This window comes from Tinamus guttatus, unplaced genomic scaffold (assembly GCF_059628265.1).
Source record: "Tinamus guttatus ecotype Peru unplaced genomic scaffold, ASM5962826v1 Tinamus_guttatus_pri_ptg000403l, whole genome shotgun sequence".
Classification (NCBI taxonomy): domain Eukaryota; kingdom Metazoa; phylum Chordata; class Aves; order Tinamiformes; family Tinamidae; genus Tinamus; species Tinamus guttatus.
The window spans coordinates 2,104,214-2,121,078 of NW_028288937.1; the positions used below are offsets into that span (position 1 = coordinate 2,104,214).

Genomic DNA, 16,865 nt, shown 5'->3' on the forward strand with positions numbered 1-16,865 from the left:
TGGCAGGAGCAATGTGATCACACAGAGAGCCAGGAAAAGCCAGTAAAGGAAGAGGGCAAGACTGTTTATATCAAAAACACTTGTGGCAGGCAAGTAGCAACTGTGTCGTCCTCTGTACTCCCCCGTGAGCAAGTGCTCGGAAACCAGCGGGCCAGCTGGGCTCAGGGGTCTTCCTGAAAGGCCATGGTTCTGTTTTCTAGAAGATGCTTCGGTTGTAAGCCCAGCAGTGATCAAAACAAAGCCTACCAAGTTCGTTTAAAAGCCAGCGTATTTTCAATTTCTAAATAATATTTTTATGCTGCCATTAATCTCTGCAGCTGTTAGTGTCACAGAGAGAGGCTTTAACTGCTGTTATTAGTGCCTAGCCCAAGCAGTGTTTACAAGACGTGCCTATTTTGAGCCTGGAAAAATGAGTTACCGAGAAGAAAGAAGATTCTACATTTAATATGCTTTCTGTTCCAAGCGTTGCAGTGAAGCAGTCATGTTACTGAAAGATCCTATTCTCTCCCCTGTTCTTTCCCACACCCCTGTTCCTTTTAAAATTTGCACCAGTGAGGAAAAACAAGTGGAAAAATGGAAGCAGCCACGAGAGTTGGAGGGGGAACGTGGCCACGACTGTTTAACTCCAGAGCAGCAAATGTGTTTTGTAAGGGGGCAGGTTTGGCTGCCAGAAATACCAGTCCTGAGAGGATGTGCTTGTCTCGGCCGCCTAGGTGTGAGCTCTGCACCGTCCTTCCTGGGTCGAGGGAAGGATCTGCATGCGGGGAGCCTTTCCTGCCTTTGCACTGTGAGAGACTGTCCAAGACCTCTTAGTGCCTTATAAATATATATTTTTAACCTGTCCTGCCTGGATCATCTAGTCATGCTGAAACTGAAGGCTATTGAGATAGATAAAGCAAACCTGGAAATGCCAAAGTAACTTAGGAGAGTTAGTTTCACTGAAATTCAGTGATGCTTTTCATGTTATTAACAGTTTTTATCAAAATGAGCCCTTCCCCCCCTTTTTTTTTTTTTTTTTTTTGGGAGAAAAACAAGACGGGGAGGGAGGGGGGGAGAAGAAACAAAGATGGTGATTACCTCCCGAACAGTTTGCATCAATGTGGCTGTGCAGTCCTAGGAATTTAGGATTTGGACTGAAATGAAAGGAAACTCAATATTTAGTTTCAAAGAACTTTCAGAAAAGTTCATTAAGTTTAAAAAAAAAAAAAAAACACTGTTTGCAAAGGCATTGCATGTTTTTTGCTTGTTTCTTTCAAAGGAGTAAAACTAAGTAAATCCAAAACCACATTTGTGGTTAAATCAGATTTCAGTTAAAGTTTGTAAATAAGCACCAAGTTATCAAAGCAAGATGTGCTGAAGTTGTCAAGGAAAAAGCTGCAGGAGAGCCCTGCAAATTTGGCAGTGATCACCTATGCTCCAATTCGAGTCATGTTTCAAAAGGCGTGAATCTCTTGAGCATAAGAAACTGTGATCAAATAGGTAGTGGTTCCTTAATTTGGGATGGGAGCCGTTTCAGGGACCAGATATCCAACGCATGTTGAGAAGTGTTGATTATATAAAACAACAAAGTCCTTTTTGTGGTATCTCCAAAGTGCAGTTACAGCTTCACAGTGCGGGAGAGGATGAAATGTGCTTCCGTGCTTCTCTCGCCATGCAGCTCTTCGAGCGTGGCCCTCATGTTGGCTGGGAGGATCTCATGGGGGCCTGTGCTCACCGTGCCTAGTTCAATATGTGCCATAAGAGCTTAGCTTGATATTTGCTGCCTGAGTTACCTCTCAGTCTATATGGGAGAGATGCAGAGATGTTATAACAGGCCCTTACAAAGGGCGCCATTCTAGCGAGGTATTTATTATGGTGCGGTGCCTGTCCCATGGTGTCAGCTCTGTATAACTTCCGAGGGGATCCAAATCCATTTCAGCTCCATTTTACAAGAATGGCTGTATTGAAGCTCTTTTTTTAATCATTTGAGTGTCAGCCAGAGTAGTATCCAACACACAAGAAAATGTATTTTTCTGTGATGTTTATGGCACAACTCCCACTCCCAGGAACTTGAATGTGCTTTGCGTCGGGCACTTATCCATTTGCTCTTTTTGCTCTTTTTTTTTTCCTCAATGCACCCAGATAAGGTATCTTTAAATAAATATTTGCAATAATCTTCATTTTCTGCAGAATGAAAAAGTTAAGGCGCATAGACTAGGAAGGAAGCTATATTTGGAAAAAAGTCAAATTCAGGCTTTAATTAGACTTTTTTTTTTTTTACTAACAATATAATAATTGAAAGTATTTTCCATTATGTAAGTAAACTAAGCCCCATTTAATTAAATTTTATCTCTGTAGGAATGGTCAGATGAAGTGTTCAGTCTGGCAACGAATTTGTTGGCACAGAACATGTCAAGGGATGCATTTCTGGAAAAAGCGTAAGTAGTCGTAGTATTTATTGCTGTGGGTGTTACTCTGCTATCTGCGTCATTTTCCTTCTCTTGTTAGTCATATTGTCATCTATTGTTTATGCTTTGATGAGCTGTCACTTCTGTAAACATAGGTTATCCTTTCTCATTGTATTCAAAAGGCTATTAGCTAAACGTTGTTTTAAAAAAAAAAAAGTCTTGATAAGGTTCCTTTCACAAAGTACTGAGTCACAGCGAAAATACACTTTTTTTAAATGCCATCTCCCTGCAGCACACAGAAGTAGTTTGAGGCTTGCTGCTTAAATACCAAGAATTCCAAGGTGACCTGCTTTTAGTTTATTTTCCTTTCTTTTGGTTATTGATCAAAAAATGAAAACTGCTGGAATTCCATTTTCCTGAGTTCAATATCTCTGATTTACAGAGAAGCTGTAAATGTGCTGATCTAGGTTGGTTTGCATAGTACACAGATTTCTAGCTACTTTCAGCAAAGTGCAGAAACTGTTATGGCAAATTTGGGGTGTAAAAAGAGCAGGCACCTCAGAAATGAGAGAACTAAATCTAAGATTAGCGAGTATCTAAGGAAGGATAAATGCACAGGCTGAGATGGTTTTCCTCAAATGATATGGAGACAGCATGGCGAAGCGGATGACTGGAGTGTTCAATAGCCTTGTACTGTTACAAAAGGGAAGATATATTGTCCCTGGCTTACAGGATGAGTGGCTATGCTCAGCTTTTTATTTTCCCTTGAACAGCTTATGGTTTCTGCTCATAGAAGGAGAATCTTTCCACTAAGTGTAGGCTTGGGTTCCTAAAACGTGCCTCCATATAAGAAGCAAGTTTTCTGGGCTAAGATGATGCCTGCCTGCCTTCGTTAGCTGCATCCATATTTAGACAGAAGGTTCCCTGGCTGCTTAACTGCAGTCCCACACCATTATGCAGAAGTGCCTGTTCCGTCCTTTGGAAGGATTAGGTTACTCTCTTTGCTTTCCCCGTCAGGAACATGGGCATAAAATGCCAGCTAGGCAGTGCTTACATCGGATTCCTAAACTACCTGCTAACCCCAGATTAGATTTCCATGCAGCTCTGTGTGAGAACAAGGACAGAGATTCCTGCAGTCACCTCCACTCGTTGTAGGTGAGTTACAGGAGTGCTTTGATGTCGCTATTTCTTTGCTCCTTTACCACTCAAATTCCCAGGTGACCGGTAGACTTGGCTGATGGGGGCACAATGGGGAGGACTACACACATTTTCATAGAGCATTCAAAGAAAGAACATTTTATCCTACAGTATAGCATTTTTCTATGATTATTCAAGCAATATTAATTAAAGATGAAGTCACTGGACACATTGAGTAGACTGAATAGCAGGCAAGCGTGGTATCCCTGTGTCTTTTCTTTTTCCACTAATTAATAAATCACTTGGGAACTGTTGGGTTTCCAGGGTCATTTGCACAGATGCCAAATCAGATTCAGTTAAGTAATCTTTGACTTTGAAGTTTAAAAATACTTGCCTCTTGTAATTACTGTACTGAGCAAAAGGTTGGCCGCAGTCCTGTCAGAAGCCTTTTGTTGAAATAAAAAACCACTTGCCTGAAAGCAGAATTAGAAAGGCATTTCTCTCTGTAGCATTCAGTCCCTTGCAGTATTGGAAGTGCATTCATAACAAGTTTGAGCAGATTTACTGTGATTTAGTCAGATGAGAAAAATAGGGTTAATTCGGGGGCTGGACGGTGCTAATAAAAACTGGCATTTTGGATACAAAGTGCTCATTAATCTCTTGTAATTGTGCAGCCTATTTTTTGTGTGGGTACAGAAATTAACCCTGAAGTGCAGTACTGCTGGAATAGTAACTACTGAAGCGATTAGCAAAGGATGAGTCCATGTGGGTAACCTTGGGGCAGTGTTATGTCCGAAGGGTGTCAGTTTTGGAGTCAGGCAGTCACTGTTGGAATGAGTCCATTTAGCTGCTGCTGGGTGTATCCCTCAGCAGCCAACTTTGTAGCCAGAGTGGCAGGTCTGGCTTCATGGGGTGGATGTGACTGTGGGGGCAGCAACTAGGGCTCCATGGCATCAAAGACTTTGAGGGAGAAAAAGGTGGCTAGTGCTGCTGGAGTGTGGCTATTCTTCTGGCACAAATGTTTTGGTTTTGCTTTCACTATTGCTCAGGACCTCAGGATTTGTGTATTTTTGCTTTATTCCTATTTCTAGCCTTCTCAGTTATAGAGGAAGACATTAAATTGTGCAGTACTTCAAAGTTAAAAAAAAAAAAAGAATAAATAAAAAGAAACCCTTTTCTAATCACTGTGATTTTTTGTAATCTCAGTTTGATTATTTTTTCCTAAATACTTCTCTTTGGTGACACAGTAGCACAGGAGATTCCAGTTTCCACAGGAGGCACAGGAAGAGACAAGAATTGGAGAACACCTTCCTAAGCTAGTTAGAGGTTATAGCATGTGCTTTGTTTTTGGTGCCATTGCAGGCATTGTGAGCAGAGGGAGAAAAGGAGTGTTTATTAGAACCATGACCGGTGGGTTAAACAAAAAAGTAAAAACATCTCTGAAACTTTTCAGTGTCACCACAGTTTTCACCAAATCATGTTACCATAAATCTCATTTATAGTTTTAAACACATTCTAGTGGAACAGAAAATATGTTGCAAAAAGTTCAGCTCTTCTGAGGCTGCTTTTTAGTCCTCACGTACAAGGAGAATCAGCACGTAATAGCTGTAGGTCCAAACTGCTCATTAAAGCTCCTGGATGACTCCTATTAGACTTGGAGCCAGGATGCTAAAGGATTTGAACAGAGCGCGCTACATCGTCACCCTACTACACTAATGAGCATGTGAAAGGAATCACAGGCCCAAAGGTATGGGGATACTCTAAATACTTAGTTCAGAAGTTGTGTAATTGCCTGACTGTAGACAGTTTCCGCTTGTAATTTTTATATTGCTTAGGACTTCTAAGGTCTGGAGCTTGCTGTACACATTTAGGCTCTTGGTGGCCTGGAGCCATCTGAGCTGGCAGGGATTTGCCATGTTTTCAGTGGAGGGCTGACAAGGTTTCGGGTCAGTGTCCGCGGAGCGCTCGCAGGTGTCGAGCGGCGAGGCCTGGGGGAGGCCGGGCCGCTCGCATGCGGCATCCAGGGGTGATTCCGGTCCCGAGCGCAGCCTCGCACGGGCACGTAAGGGATGTTAGTGAGCTGGGAGGAGACAGGGCGTGCTCAGAACGCCCCTGGGCTGCACCTTTCATGCCTGTGTTCAACCACCAGGAAAAAATAATGTTTTCTTGAAGCTGCCCACAGGAAGAATAACAGCTGGGAATACCGACAAGGCGTGATGCAGAGCAAGCTTCCAGTCATAGCAGCGAGCGTCTCCCAGCAGTGAAATCCGCTGGGAGGTGGATCTGGAGGAGATGGAGCTGAAACACTGGTTATGCTGCCCTGGGCCTGGCAGAAAGGAAGCAGCCTCCTTTGGCAAAAGAGTGGGCTGGCTGGTAGCCTGGGCCCCTCTGTGTCTGTCCTCTGTGATGTTATGTGGCTTAGACTTGGGCCCTTGTGTGAGTGCAAGAGGGAGCTCGCAGGGACTATGAAGTAGCTTATGCAATATTGTATTACAAGGTGGATGTTACTTGACACACCAGCTGCCTTAGCCGTATTGGAAAAGTTGATTACTCGTTGACGATATCACGATAGGTTTTCATATAGTGAAAAAGAACCGACTGAAACTTAGGAAGTGATCAGAGCGGTAGGGTTGGACTTTGGGACTGTGTGGAGAAATATTTTAAATGCTACAAAAAATAAAACAGAATGCTTTTCTCTCCACAGTTACACAAAACTGAAGCTGCAGGTCACTCCAGAAGGGCGTATTCCTCTGAAGAAGTAAGTTCTATTTTTTTTTTTTTTTTTTGGATAAATATGTTTTGGGGATGGAATCCTTATGTCTGAAATAATCACGTATCGATTGTTTCTAACACGCTTTGAAGAGGTCACTACAGCTTCACTGCTGGGTCACTGCACCCCCGGTCTCCCTCACGAGGCAGTTCTGCAGTGTCTGTTCCACAGGCCTCAGCAGCGCTGTCAGAGCGAGGGGTACCTGGCCAGGGACCCAGCCGAACACAGGGTTGGTGACACTCAGGTGCCAGTGTGCAAATAACCTCTGGGCATGGAATGCCTTAGTGATCTTGGGCCAGACAGCCCCTCTGCTCTTGTTCCAGTTGTATAAAATAAGAAAACAACTTTTTTTTTTTTTTTTTGCCTTGGACACATATTGTGGGGATAAATGTATTCACATTATGTGCTGCTCAGGTAATGCAGTGAAGAGAGCAGTGGTGATTTTCTGATATGACTATTCAGGGCAATAGGGGCCTGTGTGCAGTGGCATTAAACTTGCTGAGGGCATAGTTAAACTCATTTGCAAAAATGAGCAGCAAACAAATGGGAATGCATGTTGGTCACTGCTAATTCGGTCTGTGTCTGAACAGGACACCGGGAATAATAGCTAAATAGCTAACTTAGCTATTTAAATATTTAAATAACTAATTTAAATAGCTGAAGACATGATCAACTTGGAAATGTTGGTGAATCTTTCAGCCACATGGAGAGCATGGTGTCTTTGAGCCAACCCGTTGTTCCTTTCCATTTTGCAGCATATACCGCTTGTTTTCCGCTGACAGAAAACGGGTAGAAACTGCGTTAGAAGCCTGTAATCTTCCATCTTCCAGGGTAAGCATCTGAATTTATTCCTGGCCCCCACAAAGTGCTGAATACTGCGCCCATTCTCAGTAGTTTTATCACACAGAATTTTTGATATCCATATGCAGATCAAGTGTCTTTGCTTTGAAATTGTGTAGGGAACAGAAGTGCCTGAAAGGAGCGTGAATGGATTAAAGGAAGGGGCAGAGGGTTTTGGGTCCAGTCCTGGAGGAACCCTACAAGAAAATTTTAACATGCAGTGACCATTATACAATTGTCAAGGCATGACTCCAGAGGAAGATCAGCTTAAGGTGTAACTAAAAATGTGGTCTGTTTCCTGCTCACAGGAAAATTTATATTTTGAGTTAAGTGACAATTTAAACCCAGTTCAGTTTGTCTAAAAGATTCAGTGAGTGAATATTCAAAAGCCATACTTATATACCAAAGCTGTGGGCATGCTGCCATTGGATGCTGCTGCTGTCGAGGGTCTACCACTCCCTCAAGAAGGTTCATTAAAGTGGAATGAGCAGATGATTTTAATTAATACTGTAGAGAAGACACTGCCCATGGCCTTTCCTCTAAAGTGCAAATTTCCCCTCCCAGAAGCTTCTTCCAGGCAATGGAATACCCATGGAGGTCCAAGAGATGGGGCAGAGCCCTCTATAGCGGAGGAGAGCCTGTATCTCCTAATCCTTAGATTTTTGTAGAAAACTTTGTACTGTGATGTTCACCCAGCCTTTGCTTCAAAGGTCATTTCTTAATCGAGGTGGTCCTAGCCCTTCAGAAGAGTGATGGAGCAAAATCTTCACAATCCAAACCACAGACACTCCTCACCAGTCAGGCCTTCCATATCATTTGGGAGCTTTATTGTATAAAATTCCAGGGAATGTTTGTAAGATACATGCAAAAATTATAAAGATCTCAGCTAAAATAAGGTATCTAACATTTTACTGTGTTAAATAGGTGTTTGACTAGTTAAAAATGTTATGAGGTTAGAAACCTGAAAAGATGCATTGGGTTTCATTTAGTTGCTTGACACAAGAGATGTCAAAAATCACTGAAGCATTGTTTTTTAACTGAGTTCATTTCTTGCTTCTGTTTATTGAATTTCAGTGAAGATTTAAAAAAAAAAAAAAATCTTACCTCTCACCAAAAAAACCCACAATCACTGGAGTCCTTGAAAGAAACCACAACATTTTGCAGTTATTTATTTAAGCAGAGTCAATTTTACATAGACATGGCTGGATACTTGTTGCCGGGATACTATCTTGAAAATTATTCATAATACGAAGTCGATACTTTCTTTGTTTGGGACAAAAGAGAAATATGCTTCATCCCCTCAAAGAAATCTTTGTTGATTATCTTGGAAGGAGAATATTTTAGAAGCTAAGTGCTTGAAAAGCACAGAACTGGGAATTTCACAGAAGTAATGGGTTGGGAGAAAGTCAGGGCTTTGACTACACTTCTCTTCCTTTGCGTTCCTGTTTATGTGAACAACAACAAAACCCCTAGCTTCAACTTGCAGGTTCCTGCCCCCTTGTACCACAGGACAAGGGGAATTCCTCTAAAGCCCTGCAGGACGCTGGGCTCCAGCAGTGGAAGCCCCATGAGTGTCAGGGAATCTCCTTCAACTGGATCAAGCAGAATTATCCAGAATATACCCAAGGACATTGACAGTTTATGCTTTATGTTTATTAGTACTCATGTGTTGTGAAAAATACCTCTAAAGAAGTTGTTTTGTTTTTCATTAAGCATGATATAAAAAACATTTTTCCGATGCATTAGAAATATGTGGGACTTGCTGGCCTTGGGCATCCCTTGATTCTTTGCTGCACCTCTTATAAACTGTGAAACATAGAATCATAGAATGCTTAGGGTTGGAAGGGACCTCTAGAGATCATCTAGTCCAACCCCCCTGCACACGCAGGGACACCTAGAGCACGTGGCACAGGACTGTGTCCAAGCGGGTTTTGAAGATCTCCAGAGAAGGAGACTCCACAACCTCTCTGGGCAGCCTGTTCCAGTGCTCTGTCACCCTCACTGTCAAGAAATTTTTCCTTAAGTTCCTATGGAATTTTTGGTGTTTCAGTTTCCGGCCATTTCCTCTAGTCCTATCAGTGGCCACCACTGAAAAGAGGCCAGCACCATCCTCTGCACTCCCTCCCTTGAGGTACTTCTAGACACTGATTAGATCCCCTCTCAGCCTTCTCTTCTCCAGGCTGAACAGGCCCAGCTCCCTCAGCCTCTCCTCGTAGGGCAGATACACTCGAAAACTCTAAGCCACAAGATGAATTTCATAGTCAGAAGTAAGTGGATGCCAGGACAGCATGGATCAGTCCTACCTCCTCCTGACTCATAACTTGAGGATTGAAACAGTCCCCCGTAGACCTTCATGGCAAGCCATGAACTGAGCTGCGCTGCCAGGGGGGTTTCCACCGCGTGGCCTTGTTTGGGGCACTGTGCACGTCAGCACCGGTTAGCTCTTCTCCTTGGGGGTGCCCAGCGTCGCCTCTGGGGACAACATGTACCATGGCAGGAGTGGAAGGGGAGGAGGAATTCACATTGCTGTGAAGTTTCCACTCCTCCTGCTCTAGAAGAGTAGCACCAAGGAGATCCCCCTGCGGTGCCTCAAATCAACTCCTTAATTCATATTTTGAAACCTTACTAAGGGATTGATTCTCTGCAGTGTTGAGCACTCCAGCCCTAATTCAGCCAAGCTGTTCAGCATGACTGCAGTGGCATGACTCATGGACTTCAAGTTAAGCACGTTTTAAGTTAAGCGTGGATTTAATTTATTTTCTGGATTGGACCTGGGATGCTTAAAGCCTTGCAGCAACTCACCTTCTGTGATCTTATTTTGCAAAGCATTCATTGCCCAACTGATCTCAAACTAGGTGAATGTTTAAGTGATGTTTAAATGAACTCTGAAAAATGCCACTTAAATAGAATTAAGAGCTTTGTTTTAGTCACTTGTCTGGCTATAAAGACACTGGTTTCTGGTCTCTGGTTAGTATAGAGGTTTTCAGTCAACTGCTGGTGAGGGTGACTGGTATCTCAAAAAAACCCAACCAGCTATTGAGTCCTTTCTGTGCAAATAATCTAAATAACTGTTACACTATTGAATGAGTAAGAGGATGGATATCAATGAGTAAGAGGATGGATACAGATGTTACAAAAGCAGGCAGGTTACCGGACAAATTGTAAATCAACAGTGCTTGAAAGTAATAGAGAGTCTTAATCACAAAAAAAAAATGAATGCCAGTATGCTGCTAAGCAAAAAAATAGATGCCTTTTTATGTTACAGAAAGTTTGCAATTTGCTCATTGGTCTTAAAAAAAGATTAACACATAAGGTGTGTGGGTGTTTCCACTGATACGAGGATGGCTTAGACCAGGAGGTTGAAAGGGGCAGTATATTTTAATCCCTTTTGGCAGGATTTTGCAATCCAAATATAGAAGTTGTCTGAAGCTGTGCCTGGGGTGGCAAAAATATACAGCAAGGCTTTGTCTTCCATCTGTAACTTTGTGTTTTGTAGCTCACTGATTATATTACTGGTAGGAAGTAAGTAATTATTAATGGATCCTGTATGTCTGCCCAAAGACTTGTACTGCTTATCCTTTTCATGGATACGCATGGTAAGAGGTTGGGAACTGAAGGATATCTTTAAATCAGAATGAAATGACAAATAAAAGTGTACCAAAGCCTGAATCCTAGGTTATCAGAAAGGATCCACATTTTGTACGATATTGAGTACCTTCAAATTCCCTTAAAAGGGGAAAAAAAATATATAAGGTCGGAGGGTGATTGTAATTCTGTGGTAATTAGAGAATCAATGTCTACAATGCCCTGAGGAGAAACACTGGCTGAGGAACAGTCGCCTGCTGCGTAGTGATTATGGACACGCTGAAGGGGACAAAGCGGGGCGCCTGCTCTGGTGGTGCCTCTGCTCCAGGGCCGGGTCGGAGGAGGCAGCTCTCGGCTTTGGCAGCTCCTGCTTTGCTCCACGGCCTCTTTATCTGTCCGCTCTAGTCAGAGGTTCATAACAGAGGCAGAAATGACGAATGAGGAAAAACACAGTTGCCACAGCGTAGTGCCAGGGCAAAGCCTGGGTAGCTGGGGGTCGCTGGGAGCTTCTCCCTTTGGTGCAGCCGGATGCCCCGTGCTGCAGAAATGCCCCTTTTCAAGCATGACTCGGAGCTTTGTGGATGCCCAAGGTGTCGCTGCGACAGCCCCTTCAGCTCGATCCCCTCTGAGGCTGCTGTGTTCGTAAAGCTGCTGCTTGCAGACTGTGCCCACACAAGCAAACCGTGGTTGCAGGTGCCAAACAAATCAAAAAGCTTTCTGTATTTTCATTTTTTTTTTTAACTCAGCTGTGTAAAATTAGTTCTCAGGAACTATTTTGGTTATAATGTGTTGTGACTCGTAGTATTTAGCGTAATTTGTAAATAATGTGCTTAAACAGGTGTAGCTACATTTAAAGAGAGAAATAGATACATTAGTAACTGTCTTTGGTTTGGGTTAAAAAAGGAATGTAATTAGAGCAACATATGTCACCCAGGCATGCTGAGAGTCATCATTAAACGTTTTGTCCTCAATTTTAATTTGGAGGCTTTTTCTGGTTAAGAACAGTACGAAGCAAAGCAGGAAAGGCTCTCAAGACATTTTGTGTAGTGTACGTGTGCCCGGTGCATCAGCAGCAATCCCGTTTTGGCCATGATCTTCCCCAGACTTACGACCACAGCAGGCTGCGGCTGGGTCCCTTCTTCATCAGGAGGCAAAACTCTTGGCAGCACCGAAACCCGCACGAGGCCTTGCCTGCTCCAGCTTGGCTTCAGGCTACGCATCCCAGCTGTGCACGAGGGGGCCTTGGGGTCGGATAACCCCAAGATGGGCCTCGCTGCTGTTCAGCTCAGGTCTCAAGGGTGTTGGGATGCTCAGCAAAGCCTGTGAGCGAGCTTTGCTGGGCACAACCTGGTGTAGCACCCGTGTGCGAAAATAGAGGGAAGGAAGGTGAGCTCAGAGCTGCTGTCCATGGGCTCCCTGAGATCCCTGGGGAGGAGCAGCTGGATGCCCGGAGTGGAGCAGGGCCAGCCCGGGCACGGTACAAACCCCTGTCGGGCTCCTGCGGCTTTCAGAGAGGGAAGGAGAGATGGAGAGGCGTCCGTGGCATTTCGTTAGCCAGGGCAGGAAAAATATTGGAAAGTTTCCTTCCTGCTGCCGAAGGCTGGAATAGGCACTTCCGGTTCCCTTGGCAACTGCGTTAAACAGGCGGAATAAATAAAAACAACGATTTCCTCCATCAGTGGCTTTCTTCCAACACGAGGGGGTTCAAGAGCGTTTCAAGGGAAGCAGCTTTGTGCCCAGATTCCATTCAGTTATTCTTCTCTGGTTCGCAAGAATCGAGCCGTGGAGAAGCAGAATATGATTCTATTCTGCTTCCAGCGACTGGATTTCACAGCTTTTGATAAAATGAGCTCAAGCAGTGGAAATTCAGTATCCAGGCTTCTATATGTGCATACTCCCTGTTCTTGTGTTTTCGTTTTTCTTTTTTTTGATAAGGTCTCCTCTGCACAGAATAGGAGCCACCTTCCATTTTGGGGGTGCCCTGGCAAAGGCAGAGCCGGGGGCGCCCCACGGCACCCGGGGGGCTGCTTGGCCTGCGCCTTCCCTAGGGCCCTCCTTTCCCCCCAGCCCCATGGAAGCAGCTGTCAGTGCTGTCTGCTCAGAGACCTCTGGGGCTCGAGGAGCTGCAAGGAGAGCTCCCGAGTTCTCTGCAAAGCACAGGGGATCTTTTCCATTCCAATATCCCCTCCAGTCAGACTCACAGTTTCAGCTTTTTGGGGAAAAAATGCTGTCAAGTGTAATGGGGGTGATATTAGTGCAAGCTGGAAGCAAGATTGAAAGAAAAGTGTTCTAAATTTTAGATAATGGAAAAAACCCCACAAAACTACTATCTCTTATATAGGGAAACATGGCTCCCAGTTTCGGTAAAGCAGCCCGGCCTCCTCATGAGTGCCGTGAATGCTCAGCACAAAGACGCACGGAAAAGTGGCATCGCGTGTGGCTTTCCCGTAACGGCCGCGTCCTCAGCGTGCATCTGCAGGAAGGAGCAGGGGAAACTGCTGCTCCTCTCGGAGAGCAAGGTTATTAATAATGACTCAGTGACCCAGTTCATTCCCAGTTCTTTGAAAGCTTTAGGAAGACAAGTGATCTGCTCTTCCTCTCAGCACCGTCGCTTTATTTCCTGCACCTCTGCCTGGCCAGATCCCCTTTGCTCCTGCTGGGAGTACAGTTAGAAGCAGCACCAGGATTGCTTAATATTTGTGCTTAGCTAACTTACCTGTTTACATGGGGGATGTCCTTTCTCCTTCATATGTGCTCAGAGAAAGAGATAACTTTTCATATGGAAGCTGATGAAAGAATTTATATTTTTGAAAGATGCATTCTTTGCGCTGCTGTGTTACTTGGGAGAATTTGCTACTCTGAGAAATCCGTGCCCCTCGGAGTGACAGGAAGGAAATCCAAAGCAGCACAGTAGGAAGGGCTCTGTTTGCAGACTGAGGATAAACGTGCTGTTCCTTTCATTCACTGTGTCTTTCCTTTTCACAGAATGATTCAATCCCTCAAGACGACTTCACGCCTGACGTGTACAGGGTGTTCTTAAACAACCTCTGCCCTCGCCCAGAAATCGACCACATCTTTTCTGAGTTGTAAGAAAAGACCCTTGGTTTTTTTTTTTCCTCTTCACTGATTTTCTGTGCTAGGGATGGCAGAGCAGGTTACTGAGCCTCTACAGCACCATGCAGTGATTGCCAAGGACAATTTCAGTGTCAAAAAGGGACTGTCATTTAACCTAGGAACAAGAGGTCCTTTTTACCCAAGCTTTTGCCTCCCCTTTTCATGAGCAGAGTTTTACAATAATTTGTTCCTAGAGGAACAGAACTGCCAAGCCTTCATTTCTGTATGGGTTATGATAGTTTAGGCCTCCATGAAAGTGGAGGAAGAACGATAAGCAATAAGAACATGCATTAGGCATGAGAATATGTAGAATCACTCCCAAAAGCTTAATTAGGAGCCGTAAAAAATGTAGGAACATTTAGGATTTGCTCATCATGAATTTACACTATGAAATTAAAATAGCAACCAGCTAAAGTTGGTTCATACATTCAGTTGCAAGCTATAAAACTTCTGTTGCACTATTTCATGCTGCTGCTGCTCCTTGCAGCAATTCACTGTGCTTCCCAATTTCGGCAGAACCTAATCAATGGAATCAGAAGTTGAAGCAATATAAAGGCACAGTAATTCAGAAAATACATCCCAAGACTACCAGATGAATGCATATTTGCAACCTGAGTGTGCAAACCTACCCCTTTCATGCCTTTTTTTCTGTAAGGGTGGGATTTTAGCAGAACTTAGTCTTGATTTAATTTGCTCCCACTGAACAGCAGACTTTCTACTTCTTCCTCTCAGAATGGAGCTAGGCCAGCGACAAGCACTGAAGAAAATCCTAAGTACATCCCCTGTTGAGAAGACTTCCCAGATCTCCATCTGGGTGCAAATTGTGCTCAAAATCTGTACTCTTTTTGAAAAATCTGCAAGTAGGCATCATTCTGCTTGCTCTGTAAAGTGCCTAACATTTTGTTTTTTTGCATCTCTATAAAACAAGCAAATACTAGAATAATAAAATCAGGGCTGCTGTTGCTCTATAGTAAAACATAGTAGTTAAGCCTGGAATGCCAGTGGAGCATTTGTGGCAAGAACAGTATTGCATTCCATGTGTTCTCTTTTTAAAAAAGCTGTGTGGGAGCAATTTAGTAGTGATAAGCTTTTAGATTTGGTCTAGCTCTTCCCATTGAGGCCAGTAATGCTGAACACTTCTAAAAATCTTAACTCTTCGATGTTTAATGGAGAATGTTTGTCATTACATGCTGATAAGTTAAATTATTCTGGAAACAGAGCAGGGTGTAGTTTTTGCTGTGTAATAGTTTGAGTCTTGCTTCAGTTTCATACTGGGAAGTTTGAAGGTCCTCAAACTGGGAAATTACAGAATATTGAACAGGATTTTAAAGAAACATATTGTAATCACTTTGCTGTTGCTTCAATTTTTCCCTAGTGGTGCCAAGAGCAAACCATACCTTACTGTTGATCAGATGATGGAATTTATAAATTTTAAGCAACGTGATCCACGATTAAATGAAATCCTTTATCCACCATTAAAACAAGAACAAGTTCAACAACTGATTGAGAAATATGAACCCAACAGTAATCTAGCAAAGAAAGGTCAGTGGTTTTTATATTCTTACTCTACTCGGTTTCTGATTTGAAACAATAGATCCATTATTTTACAGCATAAGCTAAAGCAAACTGGTTCAGAATCAAATTGCATTTCCAACTATCTGCTTTTGGATCATACAAGCCTGTGAGATATCATGTGGTTAATTTTTAAGTATGTTTTGTTGGAATCAATGTAGGAAGGATGTACTAGTTAACTGTGTAGTTTGCAATATGTATAACTGGTGGTTTATAACAGTTGTATGGTAGACAAATTTAAGCATAAACTTTACTATACCAGTTGCTGTTTACTGACATCTGAAATGTAAAATTTAACGAAATAATCAGTGGCAATGAAACGAGCAAAAAATAATAGTCATTTAATAACACTAGTAGGTCCAGCCCTCTGCTTTCTGATAAAGTGAGATGTGAGAGAGTTTCATGCTATAATCACAGAAAATTCCTTTTTGAAAATCTTAAGGGTTGCCGGGGCTTTACTGGGCATTTTGCCAAAAACAGTGAGCGAACTCCTGCTCAGATCTCTGCACATAGGTTTTTACTACCACCACAAGTCTTAAAATTGCACTGAATTTGTGTTTGCCTTCTGTTTTATTCCAATCCACATATCATAATGACTACCTGTGCTTTTAATGTGTTTATACCTCAGAAATTTTAGGGGCATGGAAATATCTGGAAAAACAGAGCTGATAGGAAAAATCTGTTTTAGTTCAGAGACTTTGGACCCAGCCTCAGGAGTTGCTCAGCATCCGCTGAGAGCTCCTGGGCAACCTGGACTCCACGTCCTCGGTCCTTTGAAGAATCAGGGTCAAAATAGCCTCAAAGAGACAAAGCCCTTGAATCTCCAGTTAAATAAAACTATCAAGGTCCTGTCAGTGGCACATTATAAACAGAAAGACTGCTGATGTAAATGACGGTGTGATAAAATATTGCCAGCAGCTTGTAGCCAGATTAATTAAATGGAGGCCTTTGTGCTTGTAGTGTAGACTGACACAGATGCAATTCATGAGTTGGATGAAATCCCTCCTTGCTGGTGCAAGTGCAGGACTCTGTCCCAGGCAGTGAGGGTTTCGGAGGCAGGAGAAGCTGTCCTCCTCTGTGTCTGGAGTGCGTTCCAAGGCCTCCCCATTCACTGTGTGTGTAGAGGGCTGCCCCTTACACATAAATAGATGCCTTCTGCACACAGAAACAACATGCAGTGTGTAATACTAGCAGGACTGGGAGTGGAGGTGGGGCAGGAAGGTCATCAGCTGAAGTCTCTAGCTGCTGGGGAGTCTTTTGCAAACCACTGTGTATTTTGCCTCTCAAAACCTGTGTTTGGAAGAGGGTCTCAGCAGTGTGTCTCAGGCAGTGATCCAGATGTCTGCAGAACAAAAATATTCTGTTATGGCTTGCTAAATCTAACCCATAGGAGTCCTTAAGAAACAAACAAAACAAAAACAAAAGGCATCTTTTCCAAAAGTCTCTGGAGCTTATCCGAG

At 43.3% G+C, this 16,865-nt stretch overlaps 1 protein-coding gene across 3 annotated transcripts in view; it reads left to right on the top strand.

The window, feature by feature from the left end:
* PLCB1 (phospholipase C beta 1) overlaps positions 1-16,865 on the top strand; it is a 353,787-nt gene that overhangs the window by 202,118 nt on the left and 134,804 nt on the right. For all 3 annotated transcript variants that reach the window (XM_088531288.1, XM_088531289.1, XM_088531290.1), the window contains exons 5-9: positions 2,338-2,417; positions 6,229-6,282; positions 7,050-7,125; positions 13,705-13,805; positions 15,209-15,375. In XM_088531288.1, the coding sequence (XP_088387414.1) occupies positions 2,338-2,417; positions 6,229-6,282; positions 7,050-7,125; positions 13,705-13,805; positions 15,209-15,375 (478 nt within the window). The remainder of the gene's footprint in view (positions 1-2,337; positions 2,418-6,228; positions 6,283-7,049; positions 7,126-13,704; positions 13,806-15,208; positions 15,376-16,865) is intronic.